The sequence below is a fragment of the Astyanax mexicanus genome, chromosome 7 (genome assembly GCF_023375975.1).
Source record: "Astyanax mexicanus isolate ESR-SI-001 chromosome 7, AstMex3_surface, whole genome shotgun sequence".
Classification (NCBI taxonomy): Eukaryota; Metazoa; Chordata; class Actinopteri; order Characiformes; family Acestrorhamphidae; genus Astyanax; species Astyanax mexicanus.
The window spans coordinates 26434966-26456637 of NC_064414.1; the positions used below are offsets into that span (position 1 = coordinate 26434966).

Sequence of the window (21672 nt, forward strand, 5' to 3'; positions counted from 1 at the left end):
ATAATGGCAGCACAGATCATTCAGCTTTCAACTTTGGCATAAAGTAACAGTTAAGAGCTTAGAGTATTTAAAAACATCTGGATGTGCAAACTGTAGCAGATAGGAGTGATAAGGGAGTGGCAGGAGAATTCTGATCGAGGGTAAGTCCTTGCTCACCATCTCCTCAATGGGGGAGGAGATAAAGAATGGTTTACAAGAAACCGGAAATTTCCAGTAAGTGTAGAGCTTGGCACCCACCCCATCCCCAGCCCCAACCTACTGTATATAAACTGAAGAAGGTCTCTGGTCTCCAGAGTAGGCAGAAAGCAGCTTTTCATCATGGGTTTTCTGCGGCTGTTTTTTACCTCAGCTTTACTCTATGCATCACTACTACCTGGTAAGTACAACATACTGTATGCAATACAACAGATTTATGCATTTAAGGTCTGTTTTTACTTTAAATCTAGGCATAGCAATGTCTTTGTGCTTTAGTATGTTTTATTTGTGCCAACAGTAGTTATGCAGAAGCAAGGTAAAATGACCCCCACCAGTTGGTTGGGCTGACATTTATAGCAGTAGAGCTGGAACACAATGCAAAGTTCTTGCATGCACCAAGGGATGAGTGATATGGCCAAAATAATAATATCTTTATATCTATATAAATCTTTATATCTATCTATCTATATATATTCCTTAATTGTGATTGATACAATGTTTTTTAACAAAAATGGAAAAAAGCACTTTCTGGGCCCTATTTTAGCAATCTTTAGTGCAACGGTCAATTATGCATGGCTCAGTTTAATTTAGGGCGTGTCGGTGTGTCCTTGGTTTCATGAGGGCATAAAAAATATGCCTTGCACGGCTCGGAACGGCCACACCCATCGATACAGATACATTCCTAAAATCACATACATTTTGGATACTTAATTTATACTATGTTGGGAAAAAAATAGCAAAATTTAAATTTAAAAAACTGCAAAAAATGGGTTGATATATGGCCTTCGGCTAAATGTTTCATTTTGTTAAATTTCACCCCATAGTCACCTCTATGCAACCTGTCCAAATGTTTGTGGACAGTCCTTTTGATGACTGCATTTTACCAGGGAAAAACTTAAGGGGTAATGCTCTCCAGCATTCAGCTGTGGAGCAGTGTATCTGTGTTCTCTAGAACCTAATATTTGGATAATTGGAAGTCCAACTTCTTTACTTTACTAACACTCTGTTGCTGAATGCAATCAGATCCTCACAGCAATGCTCCAACATGTAGTAGAAAGCCTTCCCTGGACAGCAGAGACAGTCACGTAAACAAAAACAGGATACAATTTCTTTTAAAGCCATGTTATTTCTTGAGGAAAAAGTGTTTGCCCCCTTCATAAATTCATTTTTTGCATGTTTGTCATTCTTAAAGGTTTCAGATCAAACAAATTTAAATATTAGCCAAAAACAACACATGTAAACACAAAATGCAGTTTTTAAATGAAGGTTTTTTTTATTAAGTGAGAAAAAAATCTATAAATTTACTTTGGTTTATCACACCTGAGTTCAGGTCCTCTTGCCACATCCAGACCTAATTATTGCCAGACCTGTTCTCAATCAAGAAGTCAGACCAAAAGACTCTTAAAAGCTAGACATCATGCCCATATCCAAAGCAATTTCTAAACTTTTGGGATTCCAGCAAACCACAGTGAGAGCCATTATCCACAAATGGCGAAAAACGTAACACAGTGGTGAACCTACCCATGAGTGGTCCGCCAACCAAAACAACCCCAAGACCCCACAACAACATGCAAAGAACTGCAGGCTTCCCTTGCCATAGTTAAGGTCAGAGTTTATGACTCCACTATAAGAAAGAGACTGGGCAAAAATAGCCTGCATGGCAACGTGCCAAGAAAAAAGAAATCATAAAGGAGACAAACAAGTTTTCACACTACTGTAGAGTATCTACAGCATATGTTTTGTATATGTTGTGATTCTGTGGTTCTATATTTAAAATGACATGCTTCTTTGTTTTTCTGAGAAGGGGACTGCATCACAGGAGGTAAGGAGGCTAAAGCACACTCTCGCCCCTACATGGCCTCGCTGCAACTGGGAGGCAAACACCAGTGTGGTGGATTTCTGATCTCCAGCCAGTGGCTCATGAGCGCTGCCCACTGCTTCCAGGACGAGTACGTTCAATAATCAGTAATGACAAACTGGCCTTAGAGTTAGCCTGAAATATAGCCTGAAATACACAATACTCTTGTTTAGACCTGCTATTGTGAAACAGGCTCAATAAAGGATTGTATATGTGCCATTTTTTCCTCATGTAGTTGCTTTACCTGTTTAAGGTTCATCTTTCAGAGTTCATCTTTCAGCAGTAAATTCATCTGCAGATACAAATTCACATCTTCAACAATTAATAATATTTCGTTTAATTAGATATTTGATATAATTAAATTTGATATACTAAATTAAGTAAAGCTAAGTTAAGTAATAAAAAAAAAGTCAAATAAACACTGGATGTTAATCTACACAGATTTCTCACCTGAAAACTGTTTGTTTGGGTTTTGCTAAATTTCCTTCTGGATCAATAAAATATCTATCTATCTATCTATCTATCTATCTATCTATCTATCTATCTATCTATCTATCTATCTATCTATTTAAAGCGAAAGAGCAAGCACTTAGCGTGGTTAGCGGATAATGCTAATACGGCTCCAACAGTGCTATCTGGGGTTAGCAGCAGGCTACACTACGATAATACTCACCTTTGAACGGCGAAAGAGTTAGCACTTAGTGCAGTTAGTGGCTAATGCTAATGCTGCTCCAGCAGTGCTTGTCAGGATTAGCTGCAGGCTACAGGCTAATAATACACAACTTTGAACGGCGAAAGAGTGCTTAGCGTGATCAGTGGCTAATGCTAATACTGCTCCAGCCTCGATGCTGGAGAACTAAACTGACTGGAAAACAAAAATAAAAAAACTAAACTGACTGGTAAAATTCATACATAAGGCGCTCTGGATTATAAGGCGCAATGACGGTTTTTGGAAATTTTAAGGGCACCTTATAGTGAGAAAACTACGGTATACAGAAGTCTAATAAATATGATAAATAGTAAAATAATATATAGATATATTTTTGAGGCTAAAAGACAGAGTGTTTCGATAATGACCCAAATGTATCTTCTTTGCTAATACAGCACAGGTTTTAAGGTGGTGTTAGGAGCTCATTCAGTATCTCAGCCAGAGGACACCAAACAAACCTTCGACATCGCCGCCTACTATCCTCATCCTGATTTCAGCACAGAGAACTATGACAATGACATTGTTTTGGTGAAGGTAAGCATGCTTACTGTGTATAGCTAAGTGTTGGGAAGAGCATCTCTGAATGTCACTGTCTGTTCTGAGTGTCACTGATACAGTATGTTCTCCATATTCTGCAGCTTAATCAGCCAGTCACAGAAACTGCTGCGGTGAAGCCAGTGAAGTTCCAGCAGGCTGGTGGGACTGACCCTGCAACTAATGCAGAAGTGGACACTGCAGGATGGGGTGCCAACAGCTGGGGCCAGAGGCTAGATCAACTGCAGGAGCTGACCATTACCATGTTGCCCAGACATCGCTGTAACAGCTATGGTGTGGCCTTCACAGACAACATGTTCTGTTCCGCCAAACCACGCATGGACACCTGTGATGTGGGTTTGCATTTCTATCCTTTAAGAAGTTTTCTCCAAATTCTCCAAAAATCTATATTTTTAGATGCTCTTCAGAACAATAATACATACAAACACGTTATGCAATTCTTCAGGTATCTGCTCTTATGGAAAAATATTTTTTTTTATTATCACTTAGAGACAAGGTTAAAACGCTTTTGCAATCACAATATGGCAACAAGCACACAACACCAATATTCTATTTATATATTTACAGTAAGCTCAGGATTCCTCAATTTTCTAACAAATTAATATTTTAAACAAACATAAATTAACAATGTTGCACAAACAATTAATATTTACAGTGCCCAACTATTTAAAGCAAGTATCTAATGATTATGCCTGAAATTAGTACCCCTCTTAGCCATAAATAATGCTATTGTTTTCGTTTGGTTGAGTCTGACAATAAATTAATAAGTTAACTCTAATATAAAATTTGGAAATTTTGTAGAGTAGTACTAGAATTGGAGACCAGATCCAACCCTGATTTTTCAGCACAGCATAAACCACCCTAAAATGCATGACTTCGTATCCTAATGTCATTTTTTACTAAGCACCTTAACATTTTTAAAAACACATATTAGTAAAGGTTCACAGAACAAATTTACCCCAATTTTAAAGCCTAAAAGCCTATGTTACACCCTGGGCAAGGTACATTGTGATGCTATTTTGTGTCCATTTTCACACCTTGTGCCTGCGCCATTTTAATAACGAAGACATTCGCGAAACACACTTAAATCTATGCTGATGGGTGTGGTGGTCTTGGAGTGAGGTGTGTTTAAGTAAATTTCAGAGCCAAATTCAGTCACACCTGGCCCTTAAAGAGAATAGTAAGTGACGTGCTGATTGGTTAATTTCATGTTTTGTCCAAAACACACCCATGATTAATTAAGAGAATTATTTCATGCCTTTTGCACGTTTCAGACTTGTTGCAGGGTTCTACTAGTGAAAGATCCTTGTGTTACTAATCAGTTATATAGGACCCTATTGTACACTTGCTATCTTACACCCCTCAACAGTCTATTTTCACACCTTGTGGTTTAAACTTGTGGTTTAAAATAACTTCAGGAATAAATTCAGGAATAAATCTAAACTACACAATTGTCAATTCTATAGGTGCGCCCAGCGCTGCATACACCAGCACTGCGTACACCAACACTCATTTTACACACACACACACGGACGTGCTGCAGAACGCAAACTCGACTTTAAACTCAACAATAAACAGAATAAATAATAAAATTACATTACTGTTCTCTTAAATGAGCTGCTGCTGTACCTTCAGAGCATAAACACGCAGGTCATTATCCTTCTATCTATCTATTACACTCCTAATTACAAGAGACTAATACCAACCATACACTAGAAGACTTTGAATACTCTTTTGAATCCTTTATCAAAACTAAGCTCTGATATTCTCTCATCTAAAGACAATCTTTACTCTACGGTTCCTGTTTTACAGGGTGATTCTGGTGGTCCTCTGCTCTACAATGGTATTGCAGTGGGGATAACTTCAAATGGAGGAAGGAGCTGTGGTTCCACCAGGAAGCCTGGACTCTACACTATCATTTCTCACTACAGCGACTGGATCACCAGCACTATGACCAAATAGCATGTCAGCAGATTTTTTCATAAAATGAGCAGATCTGTTTTTATTGTGCTATCTGAATAATTCTACGCACATTATATCTCTCACATTCAAGAGCTTTTCTTATAACTGTCTTTGTTGTACTGTTGCACATTTGTTTAATGAGCTTATAGTCTGAGTTGATCTCAGAGTAGATTTTTTTATGAACCAAAATAAAGAATGCATTCATTCTTGGATATTTTTATATTTTTTCCTTTTTCCATTATATATATGTATTTTCTGTTTGCATTATATATATGTATTTTGCTGCAATACATAATAAATGTTTATAAACACATATGTTGAAGATATCTTTTTATTGCAATCCCTGTTTTCAAGACATTCCTTTTGTAATCAGATAAAATATATCTGACTGAACCCTTATGAAATAGATAAGCAAAGAATCATGACAACCTAAAAAATATTTAATTTCTTAATTTAAAAAGGATTTTTGTCTGCTTATATGGTTTCATATACAAAGGAAACGCACAAGGACACAATAGCATACAACTTTTTTCTATGTCATTTACATGTCAGGACATTCATGCATTGAAGTGCTTGTTGAAATTAGACATATTGTTACACAGTGTAGTGGCAGCATTCTAGGCAAGTGGATCTTCAAACTGACTTAAAAGGAGAACTCTAGTGTAAAATGTGGGCTTGGGATGTTTAAAACATGATAAATAGTACAATCCTTTGTCGAATAGCCCACGTCTTTTTATTCCCAGCATTCCAAAATGCAATGCTTTTAGTCAATGCTCCCAACAGACATGTAATGCTAGCCAAGAGGCAGATGTAAACTGATGAACACAAATTAATAGATAAAAAAGGATGCAGGAAAAACAGATGCAGGAATTCCAGCTGTTGCTGAAAAAATCTCTATCTTTTTCATGTACTTCCACTTAATTAAATTTGCAATTTGTTCCCTATCCTTCTTTTTCAGTTGTGCTCATCAGTTGACTCATTGTGACTTATTTTCAAGATTCAGGTCTTTTCAAAGTTCTCAGTGCTTCTTTTTAAATGTCAGTGATCTCAGTATTCTACCAATAAAGTATGGAGCAACTTTGAGTTTGTTAATGGTGTAAAAGTAGCAATTTCTTTGCATGGGCCATGCTATGCCCCTATCACTAGTATTGTAAGTCTGTTGGGATCATCTGCTAAAAGCTCCATATTTCAGAATGCTGAGGATGAACAGAGGTGGGCTATTTGAAAAAAAGTTCATACTCATACTCAAATTCATACATCATTTTTTTATACAGCCCAAGTCCATTTTACACCAGAGTTCTCCTTAAAGCTGTAATGTCTACATCATGTAGTCATATAATAATTTGTGCATGGTAGAACTGCAAAACTGACATTACATTTAAGCTAAACTATATATAGTGTACATTACATTTGGACACTTTCACATAACATGCAGTCTAAACAAATCTGAACTAATCTGCATACTGGTTAAAGCCTTTTTTTACATTCTCTGTAAAGCGGGAATTTTAACGGCATAGTAAAGAGCTTATACTATGGTGGTAATATAAAACTGTTTTTTAATGAGTTCTAGATGAGTCAATCCCATGCATTTCATTGTCTAATTGTTCATTCTCATCCTCATGCCACAGCTTAGTGTAGTCATGACATGTGGTTCCCAAGGCTAAACACACTCCTGCCATGATCACAGAGCTCTGTCATGAGCTGCAAATGAGAGCCAGGTCATTTCAGGATATAGAATGACTGTTCTCTATAGGAAATTAGCAGTCTACTTATAGTTATTAATACGGGGAGCATATTAAATATTCTAGGTTACTGTATGGAGTGAATTAAGAGAGCAAAAAAATGTAGTGCAGTTTATACACAACTCAAGAAGACTTAAGAGTTCTAACAGTTTAGAAGAGTCTTTCCAACTGTCACAAAAATAGAGTTTGGGAGATAAACCTTAAAAAATTAATAATTAATTGCAGCTCCTTCATCTCATCTCTCTCTCTTTTCCGCTTCTCTCTTTTATTTATTTATCACATCTTTTGCTCTACATTCACAAGCTCTATTTCTCTCTTTTTTCACCTTCTACACTTCTATACACTTACTTTCTTAGCAAAAGGCTCAATGTATGACTTCTTCTTGTAGACAAATCAAATAAAATTTATTTGAATAGCACTTTTTTCCAACTAATGTTGTCACAAAGCAGTTTTACAGAAATGGGATCAAAGCACAGACAATCAGTCTAAACATTAAACATAAAAATACAGAATACAGAACCCCCAGTGAACGCGGAGACAGGGAAAAACTCTCTAAGAGCTGGAGGAGGAAGAAACCTTGGAAGAACCAAGACTCACATATAAGTGGGGGGGGGGGGGCATACTACCACTGACTGGTCAGACAGCTTTTAAATGCTTTTAAAAAGTCACTATACATTCACACAGGTCTAATATATTCAGGTGTATAGCAACACCAGCAATGAAAGCAACTAGAGGTTATGTACATTTGGATATAATTGGTAGTGGAGAGTGAGCAATTAGTTTGAGGCAGCAGAACCTAAGGGTCCAACATCCATCGGTATCAGGCCAGACAGGTGGGCAGACAGTAACTCAAAGGAGGGCAGAAAGATGGAATTACTTTTTACTGTATTTATGGAAAATAGAAAGTATGAAACATTGTCAGAGTGTGGCTAATGACTCCGGCAGATCTGAATAAAACATCCTAAGTAAAGGGAGAGAGCCAGAAGGTAGCATAGACACGGAGGCACCCGCAAACACTGGCATCCACCTTCTCCACCATCCACAAACCTGAGTGATCCCATAAAAAAACTTGCTGCTTCCCAGTCAAGCTACATGTATATGCCCCTCATGGGCATCTTATGTGGCTGCTTTATGAGATACCTCTGCTAGATGTTGTGAAAGTCTATCTATAAGGTTGGCTGTGCACGTGCATGTGTTTACCGATGATTTAGGAGAAGTTCAGCAAAAAAGTGTAGACCTTCTTTTCTAGCCAGCTGTACAGTTTCACAAAGTTCTTCCATTTTCTCTTCCATTTTGCACTCATGTATTAAAACAATAACCCAATACAGTCCACAAACAGAAAAACAATAGTGCTATCAGTAAACCAGACATCCTAGTCAAACAAAAACAGTCAAATATATCTTTCTTATCAAAGATGGAATTGGCCTTGGAAACTCTTTGCTACATTTTCATGAGCAGATCATAATCAGAGAGCCAGCAGCAGCAGCTGTGGAATGTGGAGACATGGAGTAGAGTGGGGGTTTAGAGTGACTGCATAGGTTAGTTATGTCTTTCAGAACCCTATTGAATTTTAGTATAAAATAAGTGAAATCCTGACTTGTGTTTGATTCTGCACTCCTCACATGATTGTCAGTCTCTATGCAGTAAACAGGGTAGGCAAAAGAAGCTAAAGCTTCAGCCTATACCTTTTTGTCTGTGCAGTAATTAAATGCAAAACTTAATGATGTATTTTTTTCTTTTTTCTTTATTATGTTTTTCGATTTATGTCTTATTTGTGTATACATTTAGCAAAACTGAAATAAACTAAACCAAGCCGTAAACCTGAAATAGGCATAATTTCTATAAATGACTCTATTACATTAAAATCTGCAAGTAAACAGACAGACAGACAGACAGATAGACAGATAGATAGATAGATAGATAGATAGATAGATAGATAGATAGATAGATAGATAGATAGATAGATAGATAGATAGATAATGGAGTGTCTGTGTAATGGAGGTAGTACACACGCAAACCCTTAAAAAGTATAAACTCAGGTCAACAGATGTTTTTTTTTCATAAACAAATACATTTTTTTCTCTTTTTGTAAAGCATCCTTATATAAGGATTATAAAAGTAACATTATATATATATATATATATATATATATATATATATATATATATAATTATATAAGAATTATACTTATTTCCTTGTTGAAATTTTGAAGTCTTTTCTATGGTTACAGCTGGGAAATCACTACTGTCTCCAGTTACAGCTGAAAAGTGAGGCATTGTTAGGGGGTTTTGCATTAGCCACTGTAGGAATGCCTGTACCACTTCTTATTTTAGGGGTGCATGGCAACAATTATTAGTTAGTCATGCGTTTAGCAAGATATCTAAATGTTCCCTTTGTTTATTTGAAAGAGGGTTGCTTTGTATTATTGGTGCATTAATAAATCGCATGCTATAAATATGTTTTTCACGGTATAATTTTGAACTCGTGTGAAAATGTCACAGTCTAACTGCAGGACCCCCCTGTGTATGGAGTGGTAGGGTCGGTTACTATGCTGCGCTGGCTGCGTTTCCTCTTCTCCAGCTGCGAGTCTGTTGATATGAGGAGGAGGAGGATAGAATGCAGGGCTGAGGAATAACGGCATATCTCTCTGTTCTTACCTCGCTTTCTCATGCCGGTGTCGCTAAAATGGCTGGTATAAACAGAACGAGCGCGAGGTCCTCTCTGGTGGTGTCGGCAGTCAGGTGAATACAGTTTTAGCCGTTTCTTCTGACTGGAGTGAGAGGACGGTTGTTGGGGGAATAGCTGGACTGTTAGCGTTAGGTTAGCTAGCTGCCGTTAGCCAGTGCTGTCAGAGCCGGTTAGCAGTTCAGTATCATAAAAAAAATCAGATTAATTATTTAGCTACCACTGTGTTTGTGAATGTGCCAAATGTGGCTTTTTTAATCTATTAGCTAGCAGTAATGTATAGCTAAATCTCGACAGGGCGTGTTGCTTCTTGTCTGGCGGGCTGTCATTTTTGTACAGTAACGTTAACCGTCGCCGTGTTTATGGCCCTGCTGTGTTGAATGGTGGAACTGTTGATAGCTGGTTAGCGCTATAGCTGTGTGGGTGTCTAAATAATTAAGCCCTCCGTCACCTGAGCCTCGAGATACTGAGGCAGAAGGTAATAAAAGCAGTAACTGTTATTATTAAACACGAGATAGCTAATGTGGCTAGCGTTATTTGAATTGGAAAAATGGGCCGGGTTGTCTCTGGATTGGTTATTCTCTAGAAAGCAAGTAAGCTTCAGTGGGGAATGATTACAGAATCTAACCCATGGCGAAATTTTGTTTAATTCTGCGATTTTAAAATGGTATTTGTCGATATTCGCATTTTTTAATCCTATTTTATTTTTATATTATCTCTTATTTTATCTTTTATTTGTATCTAAATCTCGAAATAATGAAAGCCAGTTATTTATTCATATAAAGTGGGGTATGATTACAGAATCTAAGGATGGCGAAATTTTGTTTAATTCTTCGATTATAAAATGGTATTTGTCGATATTCGCTTTTTTGTTTTATATTATATTTGTTTTCTTAGACTAATTAATTTTTGCATTACCTTCATTTTTTATGTTTTCTTTGTATCTAAATCTCGTAAAAATGTAATCCAGTTATTTATTCCCAGAAACCTAGCTAAAGTGGGGTATGATTAAAGAGTATAAGACTATTTGAAATTGAGTCGTTATAATTGGTTTTTAAAAATTTATATTGATTGTCGATATTCCTTTTTGTTTTATTTTATTCTGTTTTCCTAGACTATTTTTATTTTTACTTCCTTATTTTATGTTTTGATTGTATCAAAGTCTTGTATTAATTAATTTGATGGTTATTAATCATTCATTCAATCTATCATTTAATTTAGCCTTTTTATGTTTATTAGCTGCTTATTTTCCTAAGATGATTTAAATATATACTTTTTTTGTTTGTTTGTTTTATGTCTTCCAGTCCCTGTTGTTGTAATGTTTCAGCTGCATTAAAAGTTAAGGTTAGGCTCAGTGTACCTTTCAGTCAAAATAAAGGTTGATATTTAAGGTAGCATATAATAAGGTTATCTAATACATTGCCATTATTAAAGTTAACAAGCTCTACCCCTCTGTTTGAAATAGTGTCTTCTCATAAAATGGCAGCAAGGGGAAAAGAAAGCAAAGCCCTTTAATGGATTTTATGCAGTAATCTAAGCACTGATCTATTGACACATATTACAGTTAATTGGCAGAACACAAAACAAACAGCTAGAAATGTATGATCTAATTCTCATTGTCTGCATACGTTAATACATACATTTACTAAATTTATTACACTTCACGTCAATATCATAATAAACTTGTATAATCAGTTAAGTAATTCCTGGCTCTATTAGACCTCAGACCTTCTCAAGCAAGTTTTTATATCCAGCCCAATTTGTATACACCTAATCAATCTAATCAGCAAGAAAACCAGTAATTGCATGGGTGAGATGTATTAGGCTGGAGTTAAATTCTTAATGTTGGTGGATCCACAGGGACTGCCTGCATCAACAGACCATGATCTTAAAGCAACAATATGTCGCATTTTACCTAACAGTATCAAATATATCTGTAAAGCTCCACTGGTATGTAGCTGCACAGTACATTTACCAGAGTTCAGTAACATTTTTAGTGTTAACACCACAGTATTTAAATGTATCAGCCACTGTAGGTTACTCAACACATAGAGTGTTGATTAACACTGGCAAATTTACTATGGCAATAGCTTTTCTATATTTGCTACTTCAAGCAAGAAAGACATATTTGTTTAGGTCTTTTAATATTACTCTGCTACATCAGTCACATCAGTCCATGCTTCTTTTACATAGAAAACCAGCTCTGTATCTCCCCACTCATTCAGAAATGCATGTCCTTTATATGTGGGTCAAAGTGTGAATTACACTTTCTGACTGTAGGGGGAGCCCAGGAGCAAGAAATACCTTTTCTCACTGAATACTGCTTTTGAAAGATTAGTCTGGCAAAAAAATCTAATGAACACAAATTGCTTTTACCACAGGTCAGTCAGCCAAGACGTGTTTGTGTAATTTGTGTGCTTTTCTTTTCATTTTTTACCCGCACTGAGACACTTTAACATGTTACTGCTCTTTTATTCACACTCATCTATACTGCTAAAGCAAAAGTGCTTTATATATTGCACCCTGGATTTTATATTCCTGTTCCTGTTCCTTGAGATTGCAAAGAGGAAGTTGAATTGCAATTCAAATTCGAATCCCAAAATAATGTCAATATATTTTATGGTATTTTCACAATAACGATACTCTTTGCAATATGACAAAACACTGAATTAAAAAAAAAAATGCATACGATATGATATGACACTCCTAACTAAGATATTCAAAAATACAATAAATTTATTAGGTTCATAACAGAAGTCAATTATCCAGAATGACATGTTATTGATAATGCACTCCAAATATCATCATATATTCAGGCTTAAAGTAAAATAAATGATACTGGACAGATATAATCTGTCTGTAGTAGATATATAATGGCAAATGAGAACAGAAAAAAGTAGTACCCTGATGTGATAATCAGGAGTGGGTGATATGGCACAATATTTTAGGGTATAATATCATTCAAAAATGTTGGCAATATTATTATGTATGATACGATATGGCACACCCCTACTTTACAGTTGATATTACATGTGACTACAACGTGAATTTTACACAAATGTTATTGTATGGACCACAAAATTAACATTAAAAACATGCTCATACTTTTTCATATTGTAAAAAAAAGGTCAGAACTTTCCCATGATACTTTAAAATGTCTTAAAATGGTTATCTAAACAGTAAGGCCATTTGATGACCATTAGACCATTAGATGCAACAACTAATAAATGATAATTGCAGGGAATGTATGCTTAATGTTAGTATCTGTACTTCCATTTGGAGGAAAAACATCCCATCAGACAGAATATCACATTCTCTCTGATATGTGATACGAATTAATTCCTCTGAATTGCAATAATATCAATTCCACTTTCTATAATTCTAATTCAAATTTAATTTAACATCCTGTATAAATTAAATCATTAAATTAAATAAAATTCAGAAATTTTAAATTTTGCCCAACCCTGTTTCAAAGTACCGGTACCTTTCACACAAATTATTTTGGTTTGAACCAAACTTAAATGCCTGAAGGTCCGTCTAAACAAGGTAGATATAAACTGTAGAACTGGTATAGTGTGCAGCACTGATTAACAAAACCTTAAAAAAAAGGTTGTATAATCATATGTTAGCCTCAGTCTTGAAGTTATGCTAGAGATAGGACCACCTTAAATCATAACCTGTTGTTATGTATAGTGTATGAAAACTGAAAGGTTCATATTGTATTTTATAGTACTATAGATGTAACTTTTGGTTATAAACACCCATGCTATCAGTTTCAAATTCTTTCACTTTGCTTACAAACATAATTTTTTAAATGATTAGTATGTGTGGTGTGTTGTCATCTTGTTGGCTGTGCAGTATTAAGAAAAGATGAAATATGCTCTGTTTGCAGTTGCTCACGTTTGCGAAAAGTCCAGGCTCTGCTGAAGGATGATGGCAGCACAGCTCCAGATGGCATCCTCTGCTCACTAGGTGCCTTTGTCCTTCTACTTCAAGATAATTACATTCATTGACTTTGAGTATCATTGACTTTTAATATACCCATATAACTATGTGTATATCAGTGAAGTAGAATAAGTGTTTGTAGAAGCTAATACAAACTATTAATTTGCACTGAGTAATCTGTATTTAAGTTCATGTTTGTTACTATGTTGGTTTTTCAGGCATTGACAGTCGATATAATCAGGGCTGCAGTGAGCTGGCCAGCTACCTCTTCTTCGGTTTGTATAAACACAACCAGGAGCAGATCCCTGAAGATTTCCCTGAGGAGGTGCTGGATGGTATGACTCAAGTCATGAGCCACATTTTATTATTAGCTTAACTCTCGGTTTGTAAACACTAGTGGCTTGTTTCTAGAGAAATGTGAACATAATAGCTCACAGTTTTGGTGTTTTTTCCTCTGAAAGGCTGATTCATTGTCTTCTCTGGAATAAAAAAATAAAACAATTTTAAAGGGATGGCTCTAACGATTTTCCCATGATATTGTGTTAGAAATCTCATACTCACACGCTTCACATTGTCCAGTGAACTTTTGGAGTTTAGGACCCCCCCTCCCCCCCCCCCCTAGTGTATTACAGGGTTAAATAATGACTAATAAGTGATCAATACAAGTCATTATTTCATTATTTTATTTTAACTAAATTATTAATGAAACTGCATTCCCTTGAGTGACAAAGCTGCATTTAATGCAGAGATGAGTTGGGCTGTTTTTTGATCCAGAATGAATCATCTAACTTCTAAATTATTAATCTCCAAAGAGTATATGCTATTACTGCAGCAAACAAGAGATGGAATTCCTATTAATGCCACTGATTTTGAAGCAGTGTTTACTTACCTTTTTTGGTTATAGTGTATTATGACAAATTTGACAATTGCAAAGCTGTTATGAAAACTACAGCAAGAAACATTGGTGACAATTCAATATATATGATGTTAGATAGTCATTTAAATATATATATTATTCCAAACATAATTCATAATACATATAGCTAGTGTTCCTTTACGTATATTATATATAATCTATGTAATATAAAATCTATATGTATTTCTGGAATATCAGCTATTTTTCTCAGTGAAAGTAAATGCTGTTGTGCTGTAGCTTTGTGATCTGCTATTATACTGTGAATCATTGTGCTTATCCACAGATGTGATCATCCTGATAAAGGCAGAGAGTGTGCATCTGTACTGTAACCCAGTGAACTACAGCTACTTGCTGCCGTATGTTTCCCACTGGAGGAATCTGCACCTGCACTGCATGAATGAAACAGAGGTGATTTACAAACAGGACCAGAGGTAGAAAAAGTACTGGAAAATTGTAATTGAGTAAAAGTACCTTTACTTTTGCTAAAATTCTACTCAAGTAAAAGTAAAAGTACCCATCTAAAAATCTACTCGAGTAAAAGTAAAAAGGAACTCAATTTAAAATGTTGTAGTTACTTTTATTTATTTGATGTAAAAAAGTACAAATAATAAATTAAATCTTTATCTTTATTATTCCAAATAATAATTTGTACCTTTCAGGCAGTATTTGTTCAGACCTCCCCATAAAACATTTTCAAGAACAAGGGGCATAGGTTTCTATGATCCATTTTTTTTCTTTACTGTAAAGTTTGGTCATATAGGTAACTATAAACCATATTTTTTTTTTTTGTTGTTGTACAGTTCATTATTTTTTGTATATTATTTGATATAACTTGCATTTGCTATGCTTTAACTTTTATTTACATGTTTTTTTAACATCCAAGCAGAGTTTAATGTTTCCAATATAAACTTAAGGAATTATCATGAAAAACATGAAATCATACAAAAGAACTTTTGGTCAGCGCATGCGCAGTGCTGTAAAGAAGCACATATCGATGGGTAGCATAACTCCACAGAACACCGGTTCCCCAGAGCCGTGCACACAGACCCCAGGCTACACAATTGATTCACACAGCGTCTCTCCCGCTAACCGTAATAAACACTGCTGGGAAAAGTTCAGATTATTCATTTGCATGATCAACCATAATTATGGTGGCACTTTGGTTGCTTAGTTACTGAGGCACCACGGAAGTGCACATGCTGTCTCATTATACAGTGTTGATTCAGTGTAACAATGTGAATGTAGGGAATAAGGATTGTGGAAATGAGTGAGCAATTTCACACAGCTTGAGATACCCTTTGGTGTTTTTTTTTACTACATGTCTGTAGTATGAAGGCAATGTGTACACATGTAATATTCAAGACAAAAATTTAGATGATTGTTCTTACCTTTATTTCTCTCTTTTTTTTTAAGTACGAGGATGAGGAATCAGCAGAAGAATTTAAAATCTCCAGCTTTGTGTCAATGGTTGAGGACTGCACTTGTATTGGAATTCCCTACAGCTCTCCAAGTAAGCTCAAAACATTTGTGTATGGAAATTAACTAATTATCTTTCTCCTGCTGTTGCTGCTGATGTTTTTAATGTTGTTATCTTCAGGCCATGCTCAGAAGTTTGATGTCTTCATGTTGGAGAAGTGGCCCATTATTCAAGCATTTGCTCTGGAGGGAATCGGAGCTGGAGGATTTTTCACCATGAAATATAAGGTACAGATTTATAGACATTTTTGATTTCTGTACAAAAACACACAATTTACAATTTGTAACCAGTCTACTATATGCTGTGTAATCATTTTAGCTGGTTGATGTGAGTGAGCAGCTTTGGCAGACCTATACAAGACTGGACCCAGTGTCTTTGGACTGTCTGCTCAGTGAGGTAAAATGTTATTGCCGTTTTACACAAAAGTTAAATTCGGACAGTATTACTTTACCTGAGGAGGTGGAGTAATGTCTTTTTACTACATAACATCAGTAAAATATAGGATAGATTCACATGGAAAAGGAAATCTCAGCATAAATGACTAAAATAGGATGGGCTTCTCGATGTACAAACTGCTGTCATCTTCATTAACATGTCATCTTAAAATACATTTGGAGAAATAATGAGCTTTTAGTTTGAAAATTAGTAGGTACATATTCTTAACACGTAAGCCATTGACTTCACGTTGACTTGCCTAATACAATCTGAAGCATCTGAGAAGTTGTTTGGCTCATCTTCTAAATATGAGGAATGCACAATAGCTGCATTCCAAAGTCTAGGCTGTAGCCAAAGTGGGCTGCATTGTTTGGGGTGTTCTGTGTCATAGAAAGCTGTTCCAAACTGAAGCAACCTTCATATACAGCCAAGAAACGCAGCCGACGTTTCTTGGAAATTGTTTTGAGGATAGAATTTTTGTATCCTTATCCACCACAGAATTTAGGTAAAAATAGAGGAAAATTAAGCCTCTACATGCAAGCTTTTTAAAAATATTTATAAATTATTGCTGTGAAGAACCAAAAATGTATAAAAAAAAAAAACATGACAAATGACATCAATACAAAGCCCTCTTAGACTGTTCCCTATGTGTGACCAGTAGGCTACTGCGAAAGACCCTTATAGGGCTGCGTTCACATTACCACTTTCATATGTGGTCTTAAATCGGATATGTATCCGATCCATGGACATGAATGTGACCTGTCACAGTCATGTAAAATTGTAAAAGTACTTCTTTTAAAACTACTTACAAATGTAAAAAAAATAATAATAATAGTAATTTCTAAAGCCATAATGAAAATAATGTGATATTAAATTGTTAAACATTGTAAAATTCGGGATGCACTAGGCTGCCTGTTTCAGCTGCATATATGCCCATTAAAAACGAATGTTATTTAGTACAATGTAAATATATTTAAGAAGCTTAGTTGGGACATTTTGAGAGCTTGAGTCTCTTAAGCCTCTGCAATGGATCATCTTCATACTAGACTACAAACGTCTGCTCTGTTCTTGCTGGAGTGTGATGTGACGGGTTCAGGTGTGATGGATTGTGTTTAAATCAATAGGGCGTTCATCTATTTATTTATTTTTTTATTACAAAATTTATAACAAAATTTTCTTCTCAAGCAAGGCAACAAAGTATTTGTACTTTGGTCCTCGACACCTCTATGTATGCTTTTTGTCATTTGGTTATTGTGAATATGGTCGAGTTTTGTCTGAAGTTGCCCTCTATCACCTAAGGTTATTTTACAGCTCAGTAGGTAAAAAGGCTCAACTGGAACTGAACTGAAAGCATACAGCAAACGATTACTTTACCCTTTTTTATACTTTTTAAGAATGTAAAAACCCACACACTAAGGGGTTCATATGAATGTGGTGCTCTTTTACAGGATTTGCTAACATTTGAGAGACAATGGAGCTGCTTATTCTCCAGTATGGACATAGAGACTCCACTGTCTATGCTGGAGTTGTCTGAGGCTCAGACTGCCGAGGTACACGTTTGTTTGTATTAAAAGTAAACAGTTACCAGCTATCTGTGAATTGAAGCTCACTAAAGTGGTTCAGTGTTCTATAATTGTATTTCTTGTCTTTTCCTTTCAACCTTTTTCATGTAGCCATTCAGAACATATTACTCCCATGGTCTTATTTCTAGTAATATTACAGATAACAGGTAATCATGAACATTCTTGTTGAAATAGACACCATTTTATCTGTGTAAATAATTACCAGTATAATTAAGAGACTCAAATAACCTTAAATTGTGTGGGTCTGCAGCAAAAGCCGACAGCCATTTGTCTTGTTTGGAAATCACTCCGCTAAAGAGGATCTGGACAACTACTGCTTTACATTTCCATCTGAGGGACACCAAGTCCGCAACACAGGACCACACGGGGGCTCTGCTAAACACATGGTAAGAAGATACACATAAACAAGGATAACACTCAAGCACAATGCCTTACATAAAACTTTACATAGAGCGTAAAATGAACTGTGTTCTCTCTCTTTTTTATTTTTAGCTTCTTCAGTGTGTGGCTCCTAAGGGCCCGCTGGCCTGTGCAAGAACCTATTTCTTTGGCAGCACTCATGTCCCCTACCTAGGTGAGTTTATGGTATGAGCAGAGGTCAGTAAATCAGGGTTAGGGAACTGTGATCTGGAGTCAGCAGAGTTGACTGATCTAAGGATGCTTTCATACCTTCCTTGTGTCATCTGAACTGTTCTGAACCAAAATACCAGGTGTGAAAGGTGCTGCAAACCACAGTCCAGACCAAAGAACCAAAATCTTGGCCCAGATTACATCAATCATGGTTTAGTTTCTTTGCAGTTTGAAAACCTTTTTTTTATGTTACGTTTGTGACTATTGCCTCTACTCTAATAGAATAGCAATCCTTATCTGTATACAGAAATTAAAATAGTTTGAGAACAACTACTACTGTACATAATGTGTGATGCATGTGCATGTGAAGGGAGTCAGATTCAGTACAACACCTGGACAGCCAATCCATTCATTGTCAAGTATAGGGCATCTCAGGAATCTATCTTATACCCTACGCATTACACGCCGCGATGCTCATTGCAATCTTACACCCTGTGAACAGTATATTTTTGTGCTTTTCACCAGCATTGTTTAAATAGCAAAGACTCTTACGAATATACCTACATTGATGGCAAGGTGGTCTGGAAGTGAGGTGTGTTCAGGTAAATTTCTGGTGTATTGCTATCTTGGCAACAGAAAACACAGGTGCGCCACTGACTAATTTGAACCTTGATTACCTTGTCAACCATAAGGTGTCCATTCCTATCTTGGCAACGCAGACACACACAATACACACACACACACACAAGGACACTCAACAGTGCACAAACCCAACTTTTACATAAACAATTAACAGAATACAAAAAAATGACATTGTTGTTCCCATAAATGACCTGCAATCAGTGTCCTCTGCTGAGAAGCACAAAAGCACTGTGCCGTGAACATACCAATCCGCTAAAGTCAGAGCACATCTGGCTATCAAAGGGAATGACAAGTGAAACGCTGATTGGTTTATTTCTCTTTATGCCCAAAACACCCATGATTAATTACATGATTATTTCTAAAAAAAAAAAATAAATCTCTCCAATTTACAAGGCCAACCCATTCATTAGGACTCCTTCTATTACTAGTGATGCCCCAACTCCAGAAGGGTGAAGACCAGCACATGCCTTCCTCTGATACATGTGAAGTCAGCCACCACCTCTTTTAGAACTGCTGCTGATGCAGCATTGCCCAGTAGTCAGTAGCGCAATGACTTGGTTCTGATACATCAGCTCACAGACGCCTTGTGCTGATCGACATCACCCTTTCGAGTGATGTGGGGAGAGAGCGCCATCTACCCACCCAGAGAGAGCAAGGCCAATTGTGTTTTCTCAGGGCCCCGATAGCTGATGGCAAGCTACATAAACAGGATTCAAACCTACAATCTCCTGATCATAGTTGCAGCACTTAGCCTGCTGGACCACTCAGAGCCCGTCTTTTGTTTTGTGTGTTTTGAGGCATATTTATTGTATTCTCATGATAACAAAGACACACTGAGGCCCTAAAAAGTGCTGTGCAGTGCATGGTTGACAGCTCGCCTAAAGATAAATAAAAAATGACTCTTAGAGTTGTTTACAGCATTTACTAAACTGCAGTGTAAAATTAAAATTAACCAAACAAATTATACAGAATACAGTAAAAAAATACATTAACCCTGGTCTGGATTTTCAGGTGTAAAAATGCTGTAAATCTCACAATTACAAGATAAGCTGAGGCAGTTGTATTTGATCAGGAAAATCATTCAGTTGTGAAGGACATGGCCCCTCTGGAGTTCTCCTCTACTGCTGAACAGATTTATAGCCTGATTTTATAGCCTTATTCTTTCAAGTAAAATACAATGGAGTATTGTGAACAATATATATTTTTTCTCTTTCAGCGAATGATAACACCCAGCAGAAAAAGACTGAGCTCCTGTAAGTGCTGAGACATGTTTTTGTGTGTGTGATCTGGTACATTTTTGATGTAATAAGAGCTGAAGCTGATTTCTTTTTTGTGTGTGTTTTATTTTGTAGGTTGCTTTCACAGATCTACTCAGCTACAATCCAGGCTGTGCTGGCAGGGATAAAGTGCTTCTCCATCAATTCCAGTTCTAGCAAGGTGCAATATTAATCCTGTGTAAACAGCTGATTAGCTGCACAATGACAATTACAAGACCTGAGCACATTTGTGCATAAGGTTTTACAGACTTGACACTGTTCCAAGGAGAGCTTTGTGTGTGTATATAATAGCATAATAACTGTGCGCAAAATGTAGGATAGTCTTAGACTATTGTGTTGTTTATTTCCTAGGCCAAGGATGTTGCTGAGCAAACATTTCAGCTGGCCTTGGACGCATTTGGTTTGCTTCAGTATCGGAATGCCCTCAGGTCTCGCTCTCTCTCTGTTACTTTCTTTCACTTACACATACATTTATTTATTTATATACATAAATAATGATTGCTTGTAATATTTATGTACACAGTTTGTAATAAAGAAACTGTGTTAACTGTTACTTTGTGTTGTAACCCAGGTCCAAAGCTGTGTTCAGCATCCAAGCTGTGAACAATGAGGGCAGGTGGGTGTATATACTCGTGCACAGCATATAACTGAACTAATTTTCATTTATATTTCTGCCATTGTTAATACACACACAATTTTTATAAAAAAAAGTCTTTTTTTCTCCTTTAAATTTTAGAGTTATACCTCTCAGCGATGAGCGCAGTCGTTTTTTGATCAAAACTGTAAGTAGTGTAGATGTTTTGCTCATCCTCAACAGAACCTTTAGTAATTCTGTACTAAATTTAGCAGTCTTTCTCAGAAAATTGTCATCCATGATGCTAATGTCTGTGGGTGCTTTCCATTACCTTCCTCAGGCTTCCATGGTGGTCTATGATATTCCAGATCTCCAGTGGGGAGGAAGTAACCTTGGATCTGTAGTTTTCTCTGAGTCCTTCCTGGAGTCTAGCATCTATATTCAAAATAGGGGTGAGAGTTCTTCACTTCTGCTTCTGCTTCTTTACATTTTCACTTCATAGTCTAAGTGCAGTGCCTTTTTTTGGCAGCAGTGACATTTCAAAATG

At 36.3% G+C, this 21672-nt stretch overlaps 2 protein-coding genes across 3 annotated transcripts in view; both read left to right on the forward strand.

The window, feature by feature from the left end:
* The first annotated feature begins 224 nt into the window (after window positions 1-224).
* Window positions 225-5592, forward strand: cfd (complement factor D (adipsin)). 2 transcript variants are annotated; one of them, XM_007230888.3, is made up of 5 exons: window positions 225-376; window positions 2000-2144; window positions 3158-3296; window positions 3401-3649; window positions 5130-5592. In XM_007230888.3, exons 1-5 carry the CDS (start codon window positions 319-321, stop codon window positions 5277-5279), a joined length of 741 nt encoding a protein of 246 aa, XP_007230950.1. In that variant the 5' UTR covers window positions 225-318; the 3' UTR covers window positions 5280-5592. The 2 variants fall into 2 exon arrangements, with proteins under 2 accessions (XP_007230950.1, XP_007230949.1); XM_007230887.3 differs by having other exon boundaries at window positions 268-376; window positions 1997-2144.
* A 3990-nt stretch (window positions 5593-9582) lies between these two features.
* Window positions 9583-21672, forward strand: part of dnaaf9 (dynein axonemal assembly factor 9) — a 34000-nt gene continuing 21910 nt past the window's right edge. Inside the window, exons 1-17 of the mRNA XM_007230884.3 lie at window positions 9583-9762; window positions 13599-13678; window positions 13870-13986; window positions 14851-14975; window positions 15981-16077; window positions 16165-16271; window positions 16363-16440; window positions 17928-18029; window positions 18153-18208; window positions 18313-18448; window positions 18555-18636; window positions 20491-20527; window positions 20627-20711; window positions 20903-20979; window positions 21123-21167; window positions 21288-21333; window positions 21466-21577. Coding sequence (XP_007230946.3) covers window positions 9707-9762; window positions 13599-13678; window positions 13870-13986; window positions 14851-14975; window positions 15981-16077; window positions 16165-16271; window positions 16363-16440; window positions 17928-18029; window positions 18153-18208; window positions 18313-18448; window positions 18555-18636; window positions 20491-20527; window positions 20627-20711; window positions 20903-20979; window positions 21123-21167; window positions 21288-21333; window positions 21466-21577 — 1438 coding nt within the window. The 5' untranslated portion in view covers window positions 9583-9706. The remainder of the gene's footprint in view (window positions 9763-13598; window positions 13679-13869; window positions 13987-14850; window positions 14976-15980; window positions 16078-16164; window positions 16272-16362; window positions 16441-17927; window positions 18030-18152; window positions 18209-18312; window positions 18449-18554; window positions 18637-20490; window positions 20528-20626; window positions 20712-20902; window positions 20980-21122; window positions 21168-21287; window positions 21334-21465; window positions 21578-21672) is intronic.

What these genes read in the sequence shown, in the direction of transcription:
- cfd (XM_007230887.3), top strand. Translation starts at nt 319, where the DNA reads ATGGGTTTTCTGCGGCTGTTTTTTACCTCAGCTTTACTCTATGCATCA. An exon ending in ATGACATTGTTTTGGTGAAG is followed by an intron (nt 3,297 to 3,400) that starts GTAAGCATGCTT and finishes CATATTCTGCAG; the next exon opens with CTTAATCAGCCAGTCACAGA. An exon ending in CACGCATGGACACCTGTGAT is followed by an intron (nt 3,650 to 5,129) that starts GTGGGTTTGCAT and finishes CCTGTTTTACAG; the next exon opens with GGTGATTCTGGTGGTCCTCT.